This window comes from Notamacropus eugenii, chromosome 4 (genome assembly GCF_028372415.1).
Source record: "Notamacropus eugenii isolate mMacEug1 chromosome 4, mMacEug1.pri_v2, whole genome shotgun sequence".
NCBI lineage: Eukaryota > Metazoa > Chordata > Mammalia > Diprotodontia > Macropodidae > Notamacropus > Notamacropus eugenii.
Genome location: NC_092875.1, coordinates 441,973,086 through 441,996,892, shown reverse-complemented (window position 1 = coordinate 441,996,892; position 23,807 = coordinate 441,973,086). Strand labels below are relative to the sequence as shown.

General features: G+C 37.8%; 1 protein-coding gene across 9 annotated transcripts in view; it reads left to right on the top strand.

Moving 5' to 3' along the window:
- CAST (calpastatin) overlaps nucleotides 1-23,807 on the top strand; it is a 137,939-nt gene that overhangs the window by 79,189 nt on the left and 34,943 nt on the right. For 5 of the 9 annotated variants that reach the window (XM_072606060.1, XM_072606057.1, XM_072606061.1 and 2 more), the window contains 12 exons: nucleotides 4,662-4,703; nucleotides 6,005-6,061; nucleotides 6,174-6,290; nucleotides 10,597-10,665; nucleotides 12,753-12,851; nucleotides 16,016-16,096; nucleotides 16,293-16,331; nucleotides 17,282-17,371; nucleotides 17,509-17,601; nucleotides 20,349-20,459; nucleotides 21,558-21,641; nucleotides 23,327-23,374. In XM_072606060.1, the coding sequence (XP_072462161.1) occupies nucleotides 4,662-4,703; nucleotides 6,005-6,061; nucleotides 6,174-6,290; nucleotides 10,597-10,665; nucleotides 12,753-12,851; nucleotides 16,016-16,096; nucleotides 16,293-16,331; nucleotides 17,282-17,371; nucleotides 17,509-17,601; nucleotides 20,349-20,459; nucleotides 21,558-21,641; nucleotides 23,327-23,374 (930 nt within the window). Of the gene's footprint in view, nucleotides 1-3,932; nucleotides 3,996-4,661; nucleotides 4,704-6,004; nucleotides 6,062-6,173; nucleotides 6,291-10,596; nucleotides 10,666-12,752; nucleotides 12,852-16,015; nucleotides 16,097-16,292; nucleotides 16,332-17,281; nucleotides 17,372-17,508; nucleotides 17,602-20,348; nucleotides 20,460-21,557; nucleotides 21,642-23,326; nucleotides 23,375-23,807 lie in introns of all 9 variants that reach the window. The other 4 variants (XM_072606058.1, XM_072606055.1, XM_072606056.1 and 1 more) reach the window with 1 other exon arrangement.

The window sequence follows — 23,807 nt, the reverse complement described above, 5'->3', positions numbered from 1 at the left end:
CACAGCTAGTAAATGTCTGAGGCCAGTTTTGAACTCAGGTCTTCTTGACTCCAGGCCCAGAGCTCTCTCCACTGAGCCACCTAGCTGCCTCCTAAGTCCTCTAGTCCTCTACAAATTTCTACTGAAACAGGAGTTTTTTGAGCCACAATGACTGCTTGGATTTTATATTTCTTATCTCATTCCTAAGGTAGTTTCAGGATTGCAGAGAGAAGAATGAAATCTTATTTTGTGATTTCTCCAGCTGTCTTATCAGATGTTAGCATATTGGAAGGGACATGAATACAGAATTTCCTAAAAGATGGTTCTTTATTTTCTGTCCATTAAATTTAACCATATGTGTCCAGATGTGCATTTCATGTACACAGAATGAATTCAAGCAGATGATTGCTTATTTTACTTTCTGAAGTTTCCCCTGGAAACTTCCCCTTTTTCCTTTCCTCTTCCTCTCTCTTCTTCTCTTTGTATACATATACAATATGTATTTTGCATATCTATTTTATATATACATGTGTATATATGAGTCTTTTATTCTAAGAATCAAAGCTTCGGATATTTTAGGCTGCAGGACTTTGAGTTCTTGCCATAGTAGTATTTGTTGGTTGAAGTCTGAAGGGACTTGGGCTGTTTAGCCTGGAGAAGAAAACACTTAGATAGGAGATAATACCTTTCTCCAAAAGCTGTCACTAGGAATTCAGAATTGTTCCACAGAATACTGAGTGGCACTTACAAAGAGAAAAATGTGGTCTAGGAGGAAGAATTACTTCCCCTGAATTAGAGCTATTGACAAGTGCTGTTGTACTTTCATATAGTGGACTTTTCCTCGCTCTGGAGTCTTCGTTCAACTCAGCAAACCTAAAGTACTTACATGTGAAAACAGCAGTGCCTGCTTCCAAGGAATTTCTGTTCTTTTGAAGGAATACAATCCAGCTGTGCACAAATCAGTACAAAGCATATGCTAAGTGATAAGCATAATGAATTAAAAGCTGATCTGTCTTGCTATATACTGATTCTCTTTTAGTTAGTTGCCTGATTTTTATTAGCTATAATATATAATTATATTTAAATTTTATTTATATGTATTTATATATTTACAATATATTAGCATATATAATTATTATATTTTATAATTCAATAAAATATATAATAAAGATATAAAATATATTAATAATATAACATAACATAATATAATATTAGCTATCAAGTCCTGAGCATATGACTTGTACTACTTCCCCGCCCTCATCTCCCAAGTCCCCATGTAACCCTGCTTCTATAGCCAGGGTCGGCAGTCACTTTAACCACCAAACAGGCTATTAGCAGGCCCAATCTTTTTATTTGGGCACACTTTTATGGTGTCAGTAAGCCCATATAAGGGCAACTAAGTGGCACAGTGGATAGAGTGCCAGGTCTGGACACAGGAAGACTCATGTTCCTGAGTTCAAATCTGGCTTCAGATACTTACTAGCTGTGACCCTGAGCAAGTCACTTAACCCTGTTTGGCCCAATTTCCTTATCTGTAAAATGAGTTGAAGGAAATGGTAAACTATCCCAGTAACTTTGCCGAGAAAACCCCCAATGAAGTCATGATGCGTCAGACGCAGCTGAAATGACTGAAGAACGACAATAAAAAACCCATGTACGAGCATGACTACACATGGTTACTTTTATCATTATCACTTTTTTTTTATAAACAGTGTTTATCTAAGTCTCTCATATAAAAGAGTAGTCATGGGACCACAGATTAAGAGCTGGAAGCAGAGGTGATGGCGCCAACTCATACATACTGGCTCAGGAGAAACTTGTCAAATTTTTAATGGGAGCCTTTCCATCTCAGAAATAAGCAAGCTACAAATCAGGGCTCGATTTAGTTTGACTTAAGAAAGTGATGGAGAAAATGTTAATAATTGAAATTATACTTAAAGGTGCTTTTCCCCTAGAAAGCTAGTTGTTAAACCGTTTTTAGCACACCAGTGGCTGGAAGAGACATTGTGGTTGTTCAGTCATTTAGTCATGTCCAAGTGGTTTACCATTTCTTTCTCTGGTGTGTCCTCATTTTTACAGATAAGGAACTGAGGCAAACAGAGTTAAGTGACTTGCCCACGGTCACACAGCTAGTAAGTGTCTGAGGCTGGATTTGAGCTCAGATCTTTCTGACTCCAGGCCTGGGTGCTCTACCTACTACAATCACCCAGCTGCCTCGGAAGAGACCTTAGATGTCATCTAATCCAGTTTTTATAGATGAGGAAACTGAGATCCACAAGGAGAATTGCCATAGGTTACACAGCTAATCCATGTCAGATAATGGTGGCAGATTAATATGTGCATTTCCTAAATATAAGGCTGCACTCCTGGGCAGTTATAATTTTTGTTTACCCAGCTCATTAACATGCAAAGAAATGTGATGTCTAGTTATAATATTTTGCCAATGTGCAATTCATTTCAACAAGCATTTTTAAATGCTTACAATATATAGTGTCTGGCACATAGTGGGTACTCAGTAAATGTGGATTGAGTAGAAATACACACTGTCAAAGAACTAAAATGCCCAGTTAAACTTGGTTTATTTCATTCGTAAACCAACACACCAATAAAGTACAAACACCAAAGAAAAGCAGTGGCACAAAGAAGAAATCATTGCTGAACGTACCCTTTGAGTGGATCCAAAGTACAGACTTTTTCTGTTTTCTTTCAAATGTGCCTTTGAACATGGAATGTTTTTTGTTGCCTCCCCTGGAGAAACAATCCCTCTGCACAAAGGCTTTGGTATGCTGAGTGACTCATCCTTACGCAAGTGATTGGGCCTCTAATGGCCTATTGTGCTGTGTTCTAGGGAGAGAATAAGCTGTAAAAGTTTTTTTAAAAAAGGTAGTGCTTTAGTATAGAATATTTCAAAATTTGGCTTTTCAAAACAATAAGCATATATAATCAGCAGTAGTGACAGATGAAAAGGGCAGTTATGAACTCCAAAATATTTAATCTTCTATTTGACTAAACTTTCAATCTCTTATAGTACCCATCAATAAACATTTATTTCATTGTGGTTCTTGTCATTCAGCCATTTCAGTCGTGTCTGACTCTTTGTGACCCCATTTGGGGTTTTCTTGGCAAACCTACTGGAGTGATTTGCCATTGCCTTCTCCAGCTTATTTTACAAATGAGGAAACTGAAGCAGGCAGGGTGAAGAGACTTGTTCAGGGTCACACAGTTAGTGAGTGTCTGAGACCAGATTTGAACTCAGATTTTTCTGTCTCCAGGGCTGGCGGCACTCTTATCAACTGTACCATCTAGCTGCCCTGGTCACCTGAATGACTGCACAGCAAATGGGCAAATAGCTAAATGTCTGAGCTTCCAGCAATTCCTTAAAACTCAGCTGTCAGTGCATTGCAATATGCTTTAGTACAGAGAACTTACAAAACTTTAAAAGTAAAATACATTAAGATTGTGTTGATATAAACTTGGAACACTACTGAAGGTAGCTCCTGTAGATTTGTTGATAATCACATAATTAATTTTTGCAATCATAGGTATAAACACTGTTCACGAAGCATTTGTACAAAAGTAGAGACTGTTTCTCGAGTGAAGAAATTGGCTAATTTTGCAATTAGCAAAGAGTAAAAAGGTCTTCTGAAATTTTTGCTGGTTATTTTATTTTAAATTAACTTCCCCTTTTGGAATGTATATATGCTCACACACATATGTATGTGCATATATGTGTGCATTTATATATGCATATATGCATATACATACATATTCATACGTGTCTTCAAATATATGTGAGTATATATATGTATATATATATATAAAACACAGAAAGACAGAACCATGAAAGTTATAAATCCAATTACTTTTTGCTCTTTTCTATACTTAAAGCATTTGACTGTTTGATTAGACTAAACATTCTTTTTGAAACTCTGATAAATATGTTGTAATATCAGGATACTCCAATCAAACAGACCAAAGGACTGCATTATCATGACAAGAAAAGGAAAAATCCCCAGGTGACATATGGCTCATCTTATTTCTCTGTCTCTATGAATCTGTAACACCATGGACGTGCTTTACTAATGGTCACTTTTCCTGCTCAGCACATGTTAATATTTTAAAGTCACATTTTTAGTAAAAACTAGGCACCAGCCTGCAATTTCTCTTAGTCACCAGAAACATTTTGCCACTAAGTTAACTTCTACTTTATCCTATCATGCATTTCATGATTTTAAACCATCAGCTAAAATTCAAGGTGAGTATGATGTACACGGATCCAGACAGCAGCTTTGCTTCAATGACAGCACAATATATAGAAGCCCCCTTGGCCTGGCAGGTTGGGAATTGTGGTTGGTTATTTACTTATTACCCACGTGATATTTAATAACAATGAGCTCAATGATAACATGACACAAAACATTTGAAGAACTCTTAAGAAGAATCTTTGAAACATTAGGGAAAAAAAGGTAGATTGTAAAGTATCACTTAGAAAAGTGAAAAAGGAATATCAGGGCTTTAAATACAACTTTTATGACTTCAATAAATGTTATTTTTAGAAATTAGAGAGATTATTCTCTCTGTAACTGTATTCTTGCTCTTTTAAGTACCATTCTCTGTGGAAAAATCTTGGCGGTCTTTATAAAGTTTTAAAATTACTTGTTTGTGTTTATTTTTGACATTAGGCTAAAAAAGCAGAAACTGAAGAAAAATCACAGTCAACCAAGGTATGAAGTTGATTTATTTATTTTTATGTTGTCCCATGCATCTTGTTTATTACAAAGATGATGGCCAATAGTGGAAGTATGGAACCAGAGACCAGAAGGAAAGCATTTGCAATTCATCTCTGCTACTTACTAGCTATGTACTTTCGGGCAGTTGAATTTATCTCTCTAGGACGTGGTGTAGAATGAGGTGGTTCAACTAGATGATTTCTAAAGGCCCCTGAAACTCTAATGTTCTGTAAGTAATGGCACTATGTTACTGTTTTGTACATATCTGTTGTGCAGAGAAGCACTTGAAGCCTTGGCACTGAAACATCTTGATTTTGTGACCTTGGGCAATTCACTTACTCTGTCAGTTGTCTAGACAACTCTCTGTAAGTTGCAGAAAGGTGACCAGTTTCAGAGAATGTGCCAACCTGAGATGGTACAGAGAGAATCCTCTTCTTGTAATTCCCTATGTCAGTGAATTGCAAATTCACTCCCTATTCTTTAATGGGCAGCTGTTGCTAAAATGAAAATGTGATAGTTCATAGAGGAAAATTAAACATAAGGAACAGCAGTTTATTTTATTCAAATCCAACTTTTAGACTTTGGGCATGTTTAAGAGGAAAATAAGGTGAGAGGGATAAAGAATATGGAAAAGGGGCAGAAAGGCAAATATCAGGGAATAAATTGAAGAATAAATTGACTCTTTGGGTAAAGCACCTGTAATAGGAGGTAAGCACCTGTAAGCAGGAGAGAATATTCCAGCATAGCAATCTGATTGATCTGGATTGGTTAGTGGAAGCGAATCTCTAGAAATTAGACTTTCTTTTGTTGTACCACCAATTATCAGTTGAGTCACATCTACTAAAATGCTTTATGAGACCTAGGAAGGAGGCGAAGGATTTTTAGCTTCATTCCCTGAAGGTTCAGAAACTCCTCTCTCTTATGGACTTGTAAGTGGATCAGGTCCCCTTCCCCCACACCTCCATACGTCTGCAAAGCTGAAAGACGAACCATCACCTAGATAATTACAACAGCATGCTGACCAATCCAATGGTTTAGAAATGGATTTCTTTTTTTACTTTTCATCTGGACTCTTGGCATTCTGCAAACTGGCCGCATTATAGCCATATTGTATGAAGTAAGTATTAACCCAAGAACATGCAATTGCTTTTTTAAAGCCACCTAGCGGGAGCTGACAATTTTAGTGATGCTTTTCCCAAGAGGAACTGAATGCTTGAATCTAGGCCTTTGTTCTCTTGCCACCTTAATAGCTTGAAATCCAGTTAAATGTTTTCTGTACCTCTTGAAATTGGCAGGCTACTGAGCCTCGTGGGAAAGATGTTCATGTAGAAAAGCCAAAGGAGGACGAAAAGGTACGTACCCACAATTTGGTTTTGCTCTTGTGTGTCCCCACTTAGAAGAATCCCTCAATCTTGTCATTTAAAATATATTATCTTGGTAATATATTTGTTTTTATGTTTGTAGCAAAAAAGCTCCTCTAAGCAGTTGTTGGCCACAGAAACTAAGGATTCTCTTGCTGGAAAAGAGACCCTCAAACCCTCTGACCAGCCAACAGCAGGAAAACCAACAGAAGATCCCCAGGTAAAACTAATTGGTTAGAAAATTCCAAAGTGTGTCTGGGAAAGAGAAGAGTAACTCTGCATCCGCATGGAGGGGCAGAGCTGTCAGTCTGTCTGCTGTGTTGGGGTACGGTGTATGGTGAGCTCTCAGGCACCAGTACTGTAGCTTTGCCCTTTCCTCAGGTGACTTCATTGGGGAACTTGGTACCTCCAAGAGGTCCTGCCTATGAGTACAGAGGAAACAAGTAGGCCAAGGGGGTACTTCTTAATCCTAAGAAGTGGCCAAGATGACTTTGCTGCAGAGGCAGATGCTGATGTGAAAGAACAAATCTATAAGATAAGAATCGAAACAGGTTCATAGTAAACATCTAGTAAAGCCATACTTTTAGGCAACTAAGTGGCTCTTTGGAAAGACTGCTGGGCCTAGAATCAGGAAGAGGAGCTCAAATCAGGCCTCAGACACTCATTGGCTGTGTGACCCTAGGTAAGTCATTTAACCTCTGTTTGCCTTAATCCAGTATCTTTACCAACAAAACCCCATATGGGGTCATGAAGAGTCTAACACAACTGAACAGCACCACATACTTTTCCTCTTAAACTTCTTCCTTTATCTCCAAGGCCCAGGCCTATTTTAAAGTCAAAGACATCAGAAAGACTCAAAGATCTTTTGATTTAGAGATCAAAGGAAACTCAGAGGCCATGGAATCCATCCACCTTATTTTACAGATGAGGAAACTCAGGCAGAGAGAGAGATTAAACTTGCCCAGACTCACACAGCATCTATTTTAGGATTTGAACTTAAATATTCCTTACTCCAAATCTGTGCCTACTATACCATCCTTAGTTTTAAGTCTCATTGCAAAAGAAATAGGAAAGTGAGCTGATAGGATATATGAACACCTAAATAAATGTTGAAACTCTAGAAAGTAGGAGAAAAACAATTACATAACTGTTTTTGCTTAGGAGATTTTTGTTTTTGCTTAAGTGGGGACTTTTCTTATTCATCTGCTTGGTACAGGCTGTCCCCAAGGTCTGAGTTCAGTTTTAAACTTTAGTAACTTAAAACTAAACTAAAACTTAAGTTTCAAGGTATTAAAACTTAAAAATGAGCTAAGCCTCTGAGGGCAGCCTGTATGTTGTCTGGTGCTAGCACCATGTGCACATGTAAACTTTAATTGTTATTTGATAATGTAAGTGACAGTGAGGCTATTGGTGAGGTTCAGTTCAACAGGCATGTATTATTATTTGCTGGCCTCTGTGGCAGGCAGTAGGGATACGTAGGTGACATTGGACAGTGTTCCTGTCTACAAGAAGTATACAGTTATAATAAAGAAGTTAAGACTTACATAAATGGTCCCTGGGTGATAAGGTTGTCAGAAAGCATTTTGTAAACATTAAAGTATGTTGTAAATGGGAGTGCATCGTTGTTCAGTCATGTTTCAGTCGTATCCAATTCTTCACGACCACATTTGGGTTTTTCTTGGCAAAGATACTGGAGAGGTTTGCTATTTCCTTCTCCAGTCCACTTTACAGATGAAGAAACTGAGGCCAACAAGGTCTCGTGTCACACAGCTGGTAAATGTCTGAGGCCAGATTTGAACTCAGGAACATGAGTCTTCCTGACTTCAGACCCAGAGGTCTCTCTCTAGGGGAGCTGTCTCCCCTAAATTGGAGTTATTTGTTGCCATCAGATGTATTTAAAAATAAGTGCTTTCAGAGATTGGAGAAGAGAGCTTCCTAGGCCTTGAAGAAGACAAAACTCTGCAGGCAAAAGAAAAGTGTGTATAAATGTGTGGAAATAGAAGGCAGGACAAAACAAGAAAATAAAAAATGTCTTCTTCAGCTGGAATAGAGTTTCTGAAGAGAAATACTGAAATAAAGCTAGGAAAGATAGGTCAGAGGCAAATTGCAAAGGACCTTGAGTTGTAGATCTAAAGAGTTTTATTATTTCTACTTGGTATCCTTTGAGGAGTCACCATACTAAAGGTCTTTGAGCTTGTGAGGGGCATGATAATACTGGTGTTTTTGTCAGCCATGAGAAGTACATAAAGACGAAAGAAACTACAGGAAGCAAGATCAGTTAGATCTTATATATTAGTCTAGTCAAGAGATGGTTAGGTCCTAAGGTACAGTGGTAACAGTGATGGTGAAGAGGAGGTGACTGATCTAAGAGATTCATGGATCAAGGAGGAGGACTTAGAAGTTGAATATGCTTTGAAACACTCTTGGGTTGGAACAGCTGCTAGTCTCAGAATATATCATTCGCAGACGTGTAATCTTTTAAAATTTTTATATTAACATTGAATGAATTAGTCTGAGACTAAGTTACCTAGAAAGTCTCTGGCTAGTGATGTGGTTGATTACTGTAGTGGGTTCTTTAGCTGCAACATCCAGCAAACTTTGTTATGAAGTAGATAACCACACACTAACTTAAGTCACTGTGAGCCTGTGTGTCTCAATCTGTTTTTCAGATAGTAAGATCTGATTCTTCCTCTATCACCCACTTTGGTGCTTTACACTTCTCTCTCTCTTCAAGGTAACTTTAGAGGGACTTAACAAATATTGTTATCCCATTCAAATAACTTGAGGTTAAAATTAAAATTTCACTCTGTGAAGCCAAATGAACGTCTACTTTTCTTTGTAGAACTTTCATATCACCAAATGCAATGCACTTAAATGCATCTTTTTTATCAGAAAACAAAGCTGAGAAGTATAAGCTGAAACTTCTAGTTCTGTTTTCAACATTGAACTTTGCAGGAAAAAAGTCAGGATCTAGAAAGATCTAAACAGTTTAAAACAATGAATTGAACCAAATGAGATGAAATTTAGTAGGGATAAATATGAAATCCTTATGCCCAAGTTTAAAAATCAGTTTTATAAATGAGGAATGGACAATGGTAGCTTTTTCACAGTTACTATGAAAAAAAGACCTGGATGTCTTAATGGAATGACTAAAATCTGAATATAAATCAACAAAGTGACATGACAGCCAAAAAAAAACCCACAATGTTTGTGCTAGGTGATCTTGAGGGACAAACACAATGTCCTAGATGAGGGAGGGAATACCTCTGCCAAATTCTGCCCAGGTCAGACTATATCTTATGTTCAGTTCTAGCCATCACATATTCAAAAAAATATTTGAAAGCTGGACCATGCCCAGAAAGGGGTGAGCAGGACTGTATGAAGACTGGAGAAAATGTTACATAAAAATAAGTTGAAGAAACTGAGGATCTTCAGCCTGAACAAGAAAATTCTAAAGAAAAAAGGGACTCACAGCTATCTTCAAGTATTTATGGAGTCCTCATTTAGAAAAGTGAAAACTTGTTCTACTTAAAGGGAAGATTAAAAGTAATCAGTAGAAGCTGCCAAAAGTTGTGTTTTGTTTTTTGCTTTGTGTAAAGAAAGGTTTCCTAACAATCAGAGCCATGGAGAAGTTGGCTGCCTTCAGAAGTAGTGGCTTCCTCTTCACAAGAGGTTTTCAAGTAGACACTTGCATTGTTTGTTGGGCTGTTATAGCGAGAACTCTCAGGCAGATACAAGATGGATTCTTGATCATATGATAATATCTAAAGGAGTCTAGACAGAATGTGCTCAAAGAAAACACTAGAATCCTCATCTTGGATTAACTCTAATGTTTAGCTATGGTTTGGCAACTTATTCATTAGATTCTTAGAGGAGCTACATTGAAAGTTAAGCCTTTAAAATAATGAGAGGTAAAAAAGATGGATTTTTTTGTTTATGGAAATAAAACCATAGAGAGCAGTTGTGGAATTTGCAGATAATTGACAAATATCCAGAATTCTGAAGAAGGACTTGGATTTCTTGAAGCTCTAAATAGGCAATTAACATACAAGTTTGTGATGGTGAGTTAGGGGGTAGGGAGAGGAAGAGGAATGGCTCAGGGAGATTCTCTACTTTAAAGTTTGACCCCAAATGAACATGAAAAAAATGCCACACATTCATTTATGTTCATAATAGATGGGCAGCCCACTTAGGATTGATTTAGAAATTTAAGCAGATTAGACTATAAGCATAAAGAAAGCCAGAGTCATTCACTGAAAATTAAACCTTAATTAAGGTAAGAAAAGGCTATGAATTCTTACTTACCTTGGTTTATGCCAGAATTTAAGAGCAAATCAGCTTCTGTGTACCTCAGTTTCTTATCTTGGTTAAAAGAAAATAGGCTAATAGTAGATACTTGAGTGATGTGAAGAATTGTGAACCACTTTATAACTATGTAAGATTGTTTCATTTTAAAACACTTAGAACAGACAGACATTTATTAATTTTTGCATACTTCCATGGTCTTTTCTTTTTTTTTTTTTTAGAAAAAAGAAAATAAAGCCCTGCGTCCATCTACACCACTAAAAGATCAGTCCAGTAAACCTTCCGAAGAGGTAGGAGAACAACAGTAGATTCTCACATGAAGCATTTATTTATATTTGTCACATTGTTGTCCACAATCAGACAGGATTACTTAGTTTTATAGGTACTAGTAGTAAATATATTCTTTGGGAGTAATTAATAACATCCAAGGATTTAACTAAAGGAAAGATCTTTGTAATAAATTGTGACTTTTAGGTCAATACATTAGTAAACTGAAAGTGTTTGTGTTCTTTCTTAAATATTAAGCTCATCTGAAAGTCACTTCAATTTTTTGTTAGGTCTGTAGTTTCAATTGTATAGAGAATTATTAAATTATTAAGTATAATATACACTTTATACTTAAGTATATATTAAGTATATAGCTCCAATTTACTACCTGTGCATATATAGTAAATCTATGTATAGTAAATGTGTATACATATATAGTAAATATACATACTGTATAATAAATTGGAGCTATACATACATTTATACATGTGTAGATATAGCTATATAGATATATATGTACATATAATAAATCTTATCCCATTCAGATAGCTTCAGGTTGAATTAAAATTTCATTTCATAAAGTTGAAAAAGCTGAACATGTTGTCTTTCCCACCCCCCTATCCCCTGACCCCAGTCCCTTCCCCCTGCCTTTAGACTGTGAGTTCCTTGGGAACAGAGTCTGATTTTTGTCTTACTTTGGATTCCCAGCACTTAACATGGTGCTGACACATGGTAGGTACTTAATACATGTTTGTTTTTTACTTGATTGACGTACTCCTACCGAGGAAATCCCCTCTACCAATACAGATTATCACCTGCTTCAAAATATATAGTTTTAAAAATTTGCTTCCCATCTCTCTCTCTCTCTCTCTCTCTCTCTCTCTCTCTCTCTCTCTCTCTCTCTCTCTCTCTCTTTCTCTCTCTCTCTCTCTCTCTTTCTCTCTCTCCCACACACATGCACACACACACAGTCTGTAACTCTGGGCAAGTCACTTAACCCTTCCGTGTCCCAGGCTGCTCCCATAAGACTTTTCATGGGTCATATTTGATTTTTCTTTTCACATTCAGAATTAAGCCTACTGAAGATGAATAGGACTTGGAGTCCAGAGAACTTGCAACCCATTGCCTACATTTACTGGCCGAGTGACCATGGGCAAGTCACACTTAGATTATCTGGGCCTGAGTTTTCTTGTCTATAAAACCGAGATGATGATAACTATAAGACCCACTTTCACAGAGATGTTGTTATGATCAGATGGAGATGATGCATGTAAAAAGCTTTGCACACATAAGGTGTTCTAGAAGTATCAGCTAGGAGCAGTCATCACTGTAGGAATAGTAATAGTATGGCAGAATCGCCAGATTAAAAAGTTGGTTGGGACCTTCAGGGCTATGAAAATCCATGACATACTCAACAAGTAGTTGTCCAGCCTCTGCTTGAATCCCTCCAGGGAGGAGGAACTCAGCCCCTCTCAAGGCAGCCTGTTTCACTTTTGGATGGATTTCACTGTAGGAAGTTTTTCCTGATATCAAACTTAAATTCATGTCTTTGCAACTTTTTAAAAAATTTTTATTAAATTTTTTAATTTTTAATTTTTAAAATTTATTAAATTTTAAATTATGGAATAAAACAAACATTTTCATCATGTAGTAGATTATGGAAATGTTTGCTCTATTTTAATCTCTTTTCCACATGACATGCCTTCAGACACTTGAAAAACTGCCTGTACTCAGTCTTCTCTTTTCCAGGCTAAATATGCCTAATTCTCTCAGTCAGTCCTCATATGTCATGGACTTAAGGCCCTTCCCCACCATTCTGTGTGCCCTCCTCTGGATACTCTCCTCTTGGAGAGATCTTGGGCTGCATGAAGAAGAATATAGCTTCTGGGAAAAGGGAAATGATAATCCCATTACACTCCGGTCTCCTTAGACCTCATCTAGAGTATTACTGTGTACAGTAGTGAGACTTTAAGTGGATGGTTCCATTGCAAAGAGTTTCATGACTAAGAAGAACTCAGTGTTCAGTTGTTTCCCTGTTTTGTGGACCAAAACTCAAACGTGCATCCATTTGCTCTCGTTATATATGCTGAATGACTTTCTTCTTTTTCAGAGTTCCTTAAATGATGCTTTAGATAACTTAATAGACACATTAGGAGGACCAGAAGAAGATAAACCTGAAAGTCCAGAATATACAGGACCTCCTGTTTCGGTACAGTATCTGTTATTTGTTAAAGGTGGCACAGTGAATTGATTCACTAAATGAGAAACAAAATCTGGTGTGATGATGTACTAAAGCAGTTGAGAGTCAGCATGACCTAGTGAATTGAAGACTGACTGAGGAGTTAGAAAGGCATTCAAGCCTTGTCCCTGACACAGACAGACTTTGTGACCATGGACAGTGCACTCAACCTCTCAGTGTCCAAGGCAACTGTCTAAAAATCTAAACTGCAAACAAGTGGCTGGTCCACATCAGCAAATGGAGTTGTCGCACCAGGGCTTCCTGATGCTAGTGACATTAAAGAACTAGTCCATATAATGTTATAATAAAGCATTACGTTAATTTAAATTGAGGCTAACTCTTCTTAAAACAGATTATGAGGTGAGTGGCAGAAATACTATTATCCATAGGAAACTGAGACTCAGAGATAAAGTGATGCACCAAAGGGCAGAACAAGTAAGGGAGGTAAATAAAGCATTTAGAGGCCATTAAGTGGTGTGGGAATTGGGGACTTGGAATCAGGAAGTTTTGTTTTTTGAATCCTGCCTCAGACACCGAGCATGACCCTAAGCAAGTCATTTATGCTCTCAGCCTCAGTTTCCTCATCTGTAAAATGGAGATAATGACGGCATTTACTTCACAGAGTTATTATAAGGTCAAATTATATACAATACATGGAGTGCTTTGCAAACCTTAAAGTTGCGTGGCAGCAATGTGGTGCAGTTAGTAGAGTGCTGAACTTGGAGTCCAGAAGACTCACATTCAAATCTGTCTTCAGTTATTATGATTTGGGCAAGTTACTTAAACTCACTCTGCCTCAGTTTCCTCGACTGTGAAATGCTAGCTATTAGCTACTTGGAGTTCACTCTAAATCTGGAATGTTTTCTACTGTGCCACTGATAAGAACATATGTATTGGTTATTTGTCAGCAAGTACAACTTATAATTATGGAGGGAATGGAAAATACTCTACTCTTACTATTGAAATCACTCAACAGATCCTTGTTGATCCCCTTAACTGTGCAAAATGCTGCACTACTGGAAAGGGAAAGGGAATGAGCATTATGTAGTGCCTACTGAGGACAGGACACTTTGCTAAGCACTTTACAAATATCATTTCATTCGATCCTCACAGTGCTATTATTGTCCTCATTTTAGAGTTGAGGAAACAGGTAGACAGAGATGAAATGACTTGCCCAGAGTCACACAACTTTTAAGTCTTTGAGCCTGGATTTGAACTCAGGACTTCCTGACTCTAACCTCAGTGCTCTATTTTACTGGCTTCCAGACCAGTTGTTGCTCCCAAGCAAGCATAATTTGATTAGAGAAGCATTTGTTAAGCTCCTACTATATGTGAAGGAATTGTGTAAAGTTCCAGGGATGCAAAGACAAAACCAATATTTGTTGTGCGTATTTTCAGTGTATACAGAGGAGGTGTTTAGAATAATCCTTTACTGGGACAGGATGAATTGTAGTATCCTTCCTAACATCCCCCTAGTTCAGAGATCACCATCCCTGTGGCTCATGCCACCATGACAGAATCCCATTCCCTCACTTAGCCCTTGCCTTCCATCCTTCGGGTCTTTGGGGAGAGTGTTCATCCTTTGCTGCCGAAGAAGACCATGCCATCAGAGAAATGATGACATGACTTGCACTTGACTTTGTTTTGAGTGAGGGAGGGCTGTGCAGGTCACTGGCCTCACTTCTCCTCCAGAGTCATCTGAATCCAGAGACCAGATATTCATCAGGATGACTGGAGATGACCCAGGATGAGGCAACTGGGGTTAAGTTAAGTCCAAGGTCACACAGCTAGTGAGTGTCAAGTGTCTGAGGTGAGATTTGAACTTAGGTCCTCTTGACTCCTGCACTGGTGCTCTATCCACTACACCACCTAGCTGCCCCTTGGGGAGAGTATCATAAGCCTGATTGAACTAACTGGAGCAAGGAGGGACCATGAACATAGTCATGCTGTGGTTTTGTCATTTACCAAGTAAATAATTATTTTAAAAGTCCCTGTGCTTGTTCTGATTTTGGTTTATTGTGGGATTTTTTTTCCCATTTATTTCCTAAGAATGAAAAGACTTTTCAAATTAGTTTTTTGTTCAGCCCACTCTGATACGTTTGCGATAATGATGTTAAGATAGCATTAAAATCCAAATAAAAATGGGGTTTTTTTTGAAGATGGGAAATAATAGTACTTTTTATCTTGTTTACTGGAAAGTGTAGTATTTGGACTATAAAAGCATCATACATTTCTGTGTCTCATTTTAAAAACAGCCTTCGTGGAAGATTGTATTTCAACCAATAAGCAGAGTTTTCTGAGTCAATCCCCCTTTCAAAGGAAGAACGAGACCACAGCATTTGTAGGAATGTAGTGCGATGAAGGAGCTTAGGTCTGCCTAGTACCCAGAGAGACTAACTGTCTGTGCTTCACTTTGGAACTTTGGAAGGAACAGGAGGCACGTAGTAGGTGCTTAGTAAAGGCTTATTGACTATATTTTTCTGAGGCTTTGGCATTCAAGTTAACAGACGTTTATTTAAACATCTTCTATATACAAGATACTGTTATAGGACCTGGGAATACAGGGGCAAAAACCACATAGCTCCTAATTTCATAGAGTTTATATTCTCTTGAATCATGATATTATAGAATTTATGATCTTTACATTTATAAAACATGTATATTTGTATATATGTATGTATACATGTATTTGTATGTATGTATGTGTATATATATTTACCTAATTATTTAACTACATGAATATTCTATTAAAGAATTAGGATGTAATCTCAGTACTTAGAACAGTGCCTAACACACAATAAGTGCTTAATAAATGTTTGTTGACTCAATTTCATGTCATTGTTCATTACTATTCCAGGGGGTGGGGAAGACAAACATTTATTAAGCACCTACTGTGTGCCAGATAGTGTAGTAAGTGGTTTACAAGTATTATCTCATTTGGTCCTCATAACGTTTGGCTATAATTTGTCCAGGATTAATGTAATTACTATTTAAAGTCTCATTTTTCAATCTAGATTGTAGATAATCTTACAGCAACTTCCATGTTTTGGTAACATATAGGGTTTCATTTTCAGTACGTTTCTTTACTGTTTTCAGCTAATTAAATTATATCTGTATTTTTATAAATTTTTCAGGAATTACTTTCTTCTACTTACATTGAGGAGTTGGGCAAAAGGGAAAGCACAATTCCTCCAGAATACAGAAAGCTATTGGAAGTAAGTGGGATGAACCTAAAGTATGTATCAGTGTTAAATTATTGTTGTTTTATAATTTAGAAAGCTTGATTAAAAATGGAAAACAAATCCTCATTCAACAGTAAACCTGTTAGGTGCTGTATTTTGTAAAGCTTTAACAATCCTATTTTGGCATGAAATAGCCTTTTCATCATCTGCAAATTAATGTTTCTTTCAGAGTCATGAAGGGGCAGCCACAGGTCCACCAGACACTCCAGTAAGTTTAGATGATCACCTTGTAAGATAGAAGGAAGGGAGGGAGGGAGGGAGAGAGAGAGAAAATCTCAAGCTCCTGAGGAATCCAAGTCCTCCTGTTCACTGAGAATGTGGTTCATTGATTTTCTGTGTATTTCCCATGGGAAGAGAAACAGCATAAAATATATTGAGATGATTGTGAGTCAGATGTCTGGAAAGAAAAGCTTCTTTAGAAAAATGAGAACTCTAAAGGAAAAGTACAGCGCTTTATTAGTATTGATCATAATTATTGCCCACTTACTTTTTGGACCAGCCTTTGCTGATCATGGGTTTTCTTGATACCTCTGCCATTTCTTGAAGGCAGGTGATCAGTGCTGACCAGAGGTTGCCTGCTTACTACCTACCACTTATGTAGAAATACCGCATTGTCCCTCTTGTTAATTACAGTTTTAATTATTCAGAGATTATAGTGTTCCAGATAAGCCTCATAAGATCGCTGGGAGAATATTGGTGTTGAAAAAAAAAAAATGAGCTTTTTGACAGCAAGCATCTCAGGTTCATTGACAGCATAATGCACTTTTCCAGATGAGACCTAGCCTTTTCTCCTCTTCTTATTCAATTCTGGGCCTGGGTTATTGTCAGTCTCTAACACTTAAAAGATATCTATGCTGCTAAAATGAGTCACTCATCCAGAGGCAGAGAGAGCCTAGTCTGGCCTGTGTGCACTGGGACCCACAGATTATTTGAAGACCAAGGGGAAGGCTCCAACATGCAAGGGTAGAAGCATGCTTATGGAGGATTTATGGAAGGACTCGGGCATGATGGGTTAGTTGCATTTTGCATCTTAGGATCAAACTGACTCCATCATGAATCCATTGTAGTATCAACCTTTTGCTGTGTGTGAAATAACCTGTCATTGAACTTGAATGCTTCATCCATGCTGCATGCCATTCATAGTGCCTTTTCATCTAGAAACCAATGGGAGAAGATGAAGCTATTGATTCCTTGTCATCGGACTTCACTTGTAGTTCTGCAGTGCCAGGCAAGGCAACAGATAAAGAGGTATTATTCTCCTTGGTCTTTGGCTAGAAATACTATTTCTGACTTTAAAAAAAATATCTGGTAGTTGGGGTCAACAGTGCTCATGCTCAAAGTGTGTTCCTCATGTGGAAGTTTGGATTTTGGTCTTTATCTTTCAGAAAGCTTCAGGAGAAGAGGTTTTAAAAGCCCAGTCGGTAGACTTAGTGAAAAGTGCTGTTCCTCCAGATGAGAAGAAACGAAGAATAGGAGAGGTACCAATATTTCTTCCTTAGGAAAGTAACTTAATACTATCTGAAGATGATCATTAGTTTTCCTGTAGATTAGGCAGATGTGAACTGCGTTCTATAAAGTATGAAATGTCTCTTCCCATTTGTGTGTTTGGGTGATTAAAACTGATTAGAGTCATATCTATCTGTATCCAGCAAGAAACAATATGGTAAAGGGGAAAGAACTCACAGAGGCCCAGGATGTGGATTCAAGTCCAGGCTTTCCTGGATAGAATAGTTCTCTGTCCTTAGGAATGTTATTTACTACAAAATGAGTAGATCTTTAGCTAATTTGATTGAAAAATAAGAGGGAAGAAAATCAAATTGCCAAAATGAAAGAATGAACCAGGTAAAATTGTAATAGAGAGAGAAAAATAAAGATGATAATCAGCAATGAGAATGGAAAAGAGATGAAGGATTATCTGTAAAACCATAAAATACCCAAATTAGCAGAATATGAAATAAAGATCTCTAATAATCCAATTTCAGAAAATACAAAATTAACCCAAACTAGATGGATTCATAATTCCATCAAACATTTAAATAATAATTAGTAACTGTGCTACATAAATTATTCTCAAAAATTGGGAAAGGAAAATCACTTAGCTCCTCTGCACCTCAATTTCCCTATATGTAAAATGAAATTGGATGGATAATCTCTAAAGTTGCTTCAGATTTAAATCCTGTGCACATAGGTGCACATAGAAGAAGGTCTCATGTCAACTTATTGTATCTTTTTTGGTCACTTTTCAGGTAAAAATAAGATTGTTGAATGATTTCTTCTTGTTCTGCATTTCATATTATAGTATGATATATACTTGCCTTCCCTCAAGTCATCTTGTACCTACTTTGTATATCCTTATATTTACCTCTTTGGTATATTCATATTATGCACACACACACATACTCACTAGCACATGCTGCACCCTGTTTTCTCCTCCCATAAGCTCTTTTACGGAAGAAACTATTTTAAACTTTTGGCCTTTCTATCCCCAGTGTCTACCAGAGATTCTGGCACATAATGGACATTTAATAAATGCCTATTCACTGAATCACGTTTATGGTGTTCTGGAAGAGAGCTTGCATGTTCTCCTTTGAACAACCCTTCTCTGCTATGAAACAGGAAATAGGAAAATTGTGCTGTGTTAAGAGCTGGAATTTCCCTTAGAGATCAGCAGCACCCCTTTCCTCTTCATGTTCCTAAATCTGTCTGATTCAAGTAGACATTGCAGCCGTGCTGAGCACATCTTCCTTTCTTAAAAACAACAAGAATATTCACTTCCTTCTCTCCCAGCCTGCTTTGTGCCTGGAGAGCACACCATGTGTGTCACATGTGGCAGCATGGTGTCATAGAGTCATTTGTTAGAGTTCTTGTCAACCTTCCCTCATTTCCCCAGTAAAGGAAAGTTTGTTTGTTTTTATCTGAATGGCTAGTGTGACAGTAATGGACATCACACCCCTAATAGGCAGTGTTCCAGCAAGAGCTGGGACAAGACCGCCAAGAGAAAGTGAGTTGGCCTTTCTAAATCCTCTATGCAACTGGGGAAGCTGGCAGGTGAGAGCATTTTTCAGAAGATGTTAAAACTGTGGTCCAGAAAAATGATACTTAGGTGTTATAAAGCTGTAGCAGGAGAGTTAGTAAGCAGTGATAATTTGGAATTTGTAGCTGAAAAAACACAATTTATTGGAAATAATAAGCAATGAAAAATGTTTTCAAGCTTCCTAAGGGAAAAAGGAAATATATCAGTTATTACCACAGGACAAATATAACCACTCTCTAGTGTCCTGTTCATGTTTTTCCACACATTTCGGAATCACAGAATTTTAGAGTTGAAAGAAAGAGACCTTACATTTAGCCCAACTCATACTCACAAAAGATCTTTTCACTATAGCCTACTCCAGAAATAATCATCCTTCTTCTGCTTGGAGACCTCCAAGGAGAAGAATTCCATTGCCTCATGAGTTACCCCATTCTACTTTGAGATAGGAAGTTTTTCTTGACATCCAGCTTCAAGTCACCTTTTTGTAGTTTTTCTCCATAGCTTCTTGTTCTACCATCAGGGTTATGACAACCCTTAAGATAGTTGAAAACATTTAAGTCTCCTCTTTTCCAGACCCCATTTTCTCAACCAAATCTCATATGGCATGGACCTCCCTCCATCATCTTAGCTGCATTTTTCTGGATAGTCTCAGGTTTATTCATGTCCTTCTTAAACTATGACTTCCAGAAATGAACACAGTAACACAGATGTGGGCTGACCAAGGTAGATTATTAGACGATCAGCATCTAATTCTTGTCCTTCCTTCTTAAGGCAACCCAGTATGGAATTATCTTTTTTTCCTGCCACAACATGCTACTCACTCACATTTGGCTATTACAGTCATTCCACTAAGCTTTTTGGCTTAGTGTGCAGAGAAGTGCCCTTCTTGATGCCCCCTATTCCACAAAACAGTACTCTAAGGTGCATATCACAGAAACTAGGGTCATAGATTTAGAACTGGGAAGGTCCTCAGGAAATCATCTCATGCAACCCCCTCGTTTTACATACAGATGAAAAACCTGAGATTCCAAAAAATGACAAGACTTGACCTGAGGTCACAGATGTAGTAAATGGCAGAGAATGGATAGGTTCCTCCGATTGCTAGCCCACTGTTTTTTCTCTTGTGCTGCTGTGATTCGTAAACATCTTTTTCATAAATTAAAGACTTTTTCCTGTTTATTCTCAAAATAGTTGTATTCAGAGACAGCCTCCAAACAAGCCCTAGATGATCTTTGTGAAACACTTGGAAGCCCAGAAGTTGAGCCTGAGATAGACACAAGTTCCTACAAAGAAGTTGATGAGGTATTAGACATGTTGCCGTTTGACAGTCTTGCATTGTTTTTGCTTCTCTAAAGTCTTGTTTTAGCTTTTCTTTTGGCTGAGGTTAAAAGTGAACTAATACCATTATCCTTCATTTTCTAATTGGGAGAGGTCAATGAAAGGAAAATTAGAAATTTACTGCTATGTAATCAGTGACTGGGAAGGATATTTATAAATCTAGCCCTCAGCCTTGAAAACGAGTATAAATTTGGTTCAGAGAAATTTCAAGTGGACCCCCAAGTAAATGACTGAATACCTAACAATTACATAGCAATGAGGAGCAGTAGAAGGTGATGAATGGGAGAAGATGGGAGAGTCTGCCATTTTAACCATGGAGAGATGTTGATGATTTTGCAGCCTTAGTAACAGTATTATTAAGCTGGGTCACAGCTGCGAAGCACTTTCAATTTACTTTGGCAGCTGTGTGGAGGATGCATGAGTGGGAAGTCGCCTGAGGCAAGGAGATCACTTAGGAGACTACTGAGTCTCAGTGAGAGGAGATAAGGAACTGAACGAGAGTGATGGCTGTGTTAGTGGAGAGAAGGGGGTGGATAAAAGAGATGGGAAAATCTCTGGAGCAGCTAGGTGGTGCAGTGGATAGAGCACTTGCCCTAGAGTCAAGAGGACCTGAGTTCAAATCCTGCCTTTAACACTAGCTGTGTGTCCTTGGACAAGTCACTTAACCCCAATTGCCTTGCCATCTCCCCCCCCAAAAATGATGTGAAAATCTGCTGAAAATATGTTATCCTTATATACTCATTTATTTTTAAAACCAAACAATAGAAATTCTCTGAAAAATTCATTGCTCCTTTGGATAATACAGGTGCAGCTCCACCACTCACCTTGGCCAGGCACTGGGTATTCTGAACCAGAGGCTAATTTCATGAAAGCTACTACCACTCTGGAGAAAGTTTTCTTCCTTCTTTGATGTATTAATATAGAAATAGTCATGGAGTGTATGTGACTTCATTCAGCTGATGTGTGTTGAATGCCTTGTTTGTTTAGGATTTTGTTTCGTTGAATAGACTAAAGGAATAATTTTAAAGTAACTGTACTGCTTGTTTTCTACTCGTTTATCAGGCAAAATCCAGAGAAGAAAGACTAAAGAAGTGTGGTGAGCGTGAGGATACTATCCCAGAAGACTACCAGCTGAAACCAGTAATGGTAATGGCACAGGGTACCATGGTTGGTTGGTTGTGGTCCTTCATTCTCAAAGAGGACCGAAATGACATCACCATTGTAAAGTGAAATTTCAGTGTGTCTGACTGTGGCTGATCAGACCAATAGGAACTTGGAATGCTCTATCACAGATTGGGCACGGATAGTCTGTTTGAATATTTGGGGTGGATATCCCAAATTTGTGCATCCTGCGTTTACTTTGTGCTGTCTCAATTCTGCCTTGCTCAAAGAGCACAGCACCTTTTCTTAGGTGGGCACGCCATGCTGAGTGGTCCTGTGCTAGTGTCTCCCGTGTCAAATCCAAAGTTCTTGAGAGACACCTTGAGAGTGTCCTTGTATCGTTTCTTCTGGCTGCCATGTGATTGCCTGCCCCATGCAAGTTCTCCATAAAATAGTCTTTTTGGCAAGTGTACATTTCACATTCGAACAACGTAGCCAGCCCATCAGAGTTGCGCTCTCTGGAGCACAGTTTGAATACTTGGCCATTAGAATACCATACACAATTAGATTCACACCCCCTGTATGTGTGTGGTACTGAACATCTTGCCTCATAGCGATTTGTTACATGTTGATTTTCAGGGAATGTTAATAACTGCTCTTCAAGGTAAAATGTCATCAGCCTTGCCAGCTTGCTAGTATCATGGGCATTAAACTGTGCTAAATTCGTAAATTGCTCTTTTTTTCACACGACACAGCCCTATGGTAGAAGATAGAATTACTATCCCTGGCCTAAGGGAAAAGGCAAAGTTCTATAGTTGATTTAAAAATTTCCTTTTGAGATAATACTAATAGATATCATGTGGAAAATAAATACTTATGCTTGCTAAAGAATTTGCTTATGTTGGGACAGCTAGGTGATGTAGATAAAGGAACACTGGCCATGGAGTCAGGAGGACCTGAATTCAAATCCAGCCTCAAACACTTGATACTTACTAGCTGTGTGACCTTGGGCAAGTCACTTAACCCTGATTACCTCACCAAAAAAAAAAAAAGAATTTGTTTATGTTTTGTGTGAAGTTGGCACACCCATTTTTATGGTGGAGTAATTAAAATTAATATTGATTTTATAAAACCCTGAACCAAATAATCTCGATCCTTTTTCCTCATGTCTGAGGTCTCACATCTCATCTTTTGCAAATGTCTGTGTAGTTTGCCAAATACTAGAAGACAGCTATCATGCCTTCCCATTCTTTTCAAGTTTTCTCTTCTCCAGGCTAATCATCCTCGTTTCCTTCACCCAATCTACATATGGCATAAATTTGAGGCCTTTCTCCATCCCATTTGTTTTCTTCTTTGTACCATCTAGTCTCTTGTCCTCTTAGTTGCTACTGCGGGTGAACATCCAAATTGGCTTGTTAAATAGAGCCATTGCTTAATTAAAAAAAAAAAAGGTATGATGGAAATTCTCTACACACAGCTTTACCAATGAAATCTTTAGGGTGTCACTAGTATATGCACAAACTACATTTTGTTGCAATGTCATAAACTTCCTCTTTTCTATGGCTTTCTGTCATACTGACCAGTTTGAAATCTGAATTAACTACAGTACAGTAAAACCTGCTCCCACTCATGTCTATAATCTCTCTTCTAGCTATGAACTGTCTAAAGATGCCAAAATTGTCGGAATGGGAATATAACAAGACATAAACCATTTTCCATTTTATTTGCAGGATAAAGATGGGAAACCTCTATTACCAAAGCCTGAAGAAAAACCCAAGGTTAGGAAATGAATTCTCTCAAACTGATCATTTTCTTTTCTTCCCAACAGAAATGTATAAGTAGAGAATTCCTGACACCACAGGTATTGTCTGTATAGCTTGACATCCACACCTCACATCAATGTGTTATGAAGGCAACATTGGGCCAGGTATCCACAGTTAGTCTTCTCATCTTTAATGTGGAGACCTGTCAGAGAGAACTTGGTTATATCATTATCTCCAGAATATTATAACATTTTGTTAACCTGCTGTTTAGCTAATCATAGGCAATATAATCAGATTAGGTTAACCACATTTTATATTAGTTTCACAGGTCTGCTCATATTTCTTTGTATCCATATCAGTAAATTTGTGGAAATAATAGTCAGTTGACCAAATGATTAAGCCCTAACCATGTGCCAGCCATCATGCAGGATGCCAGAAAGCAAAAGTT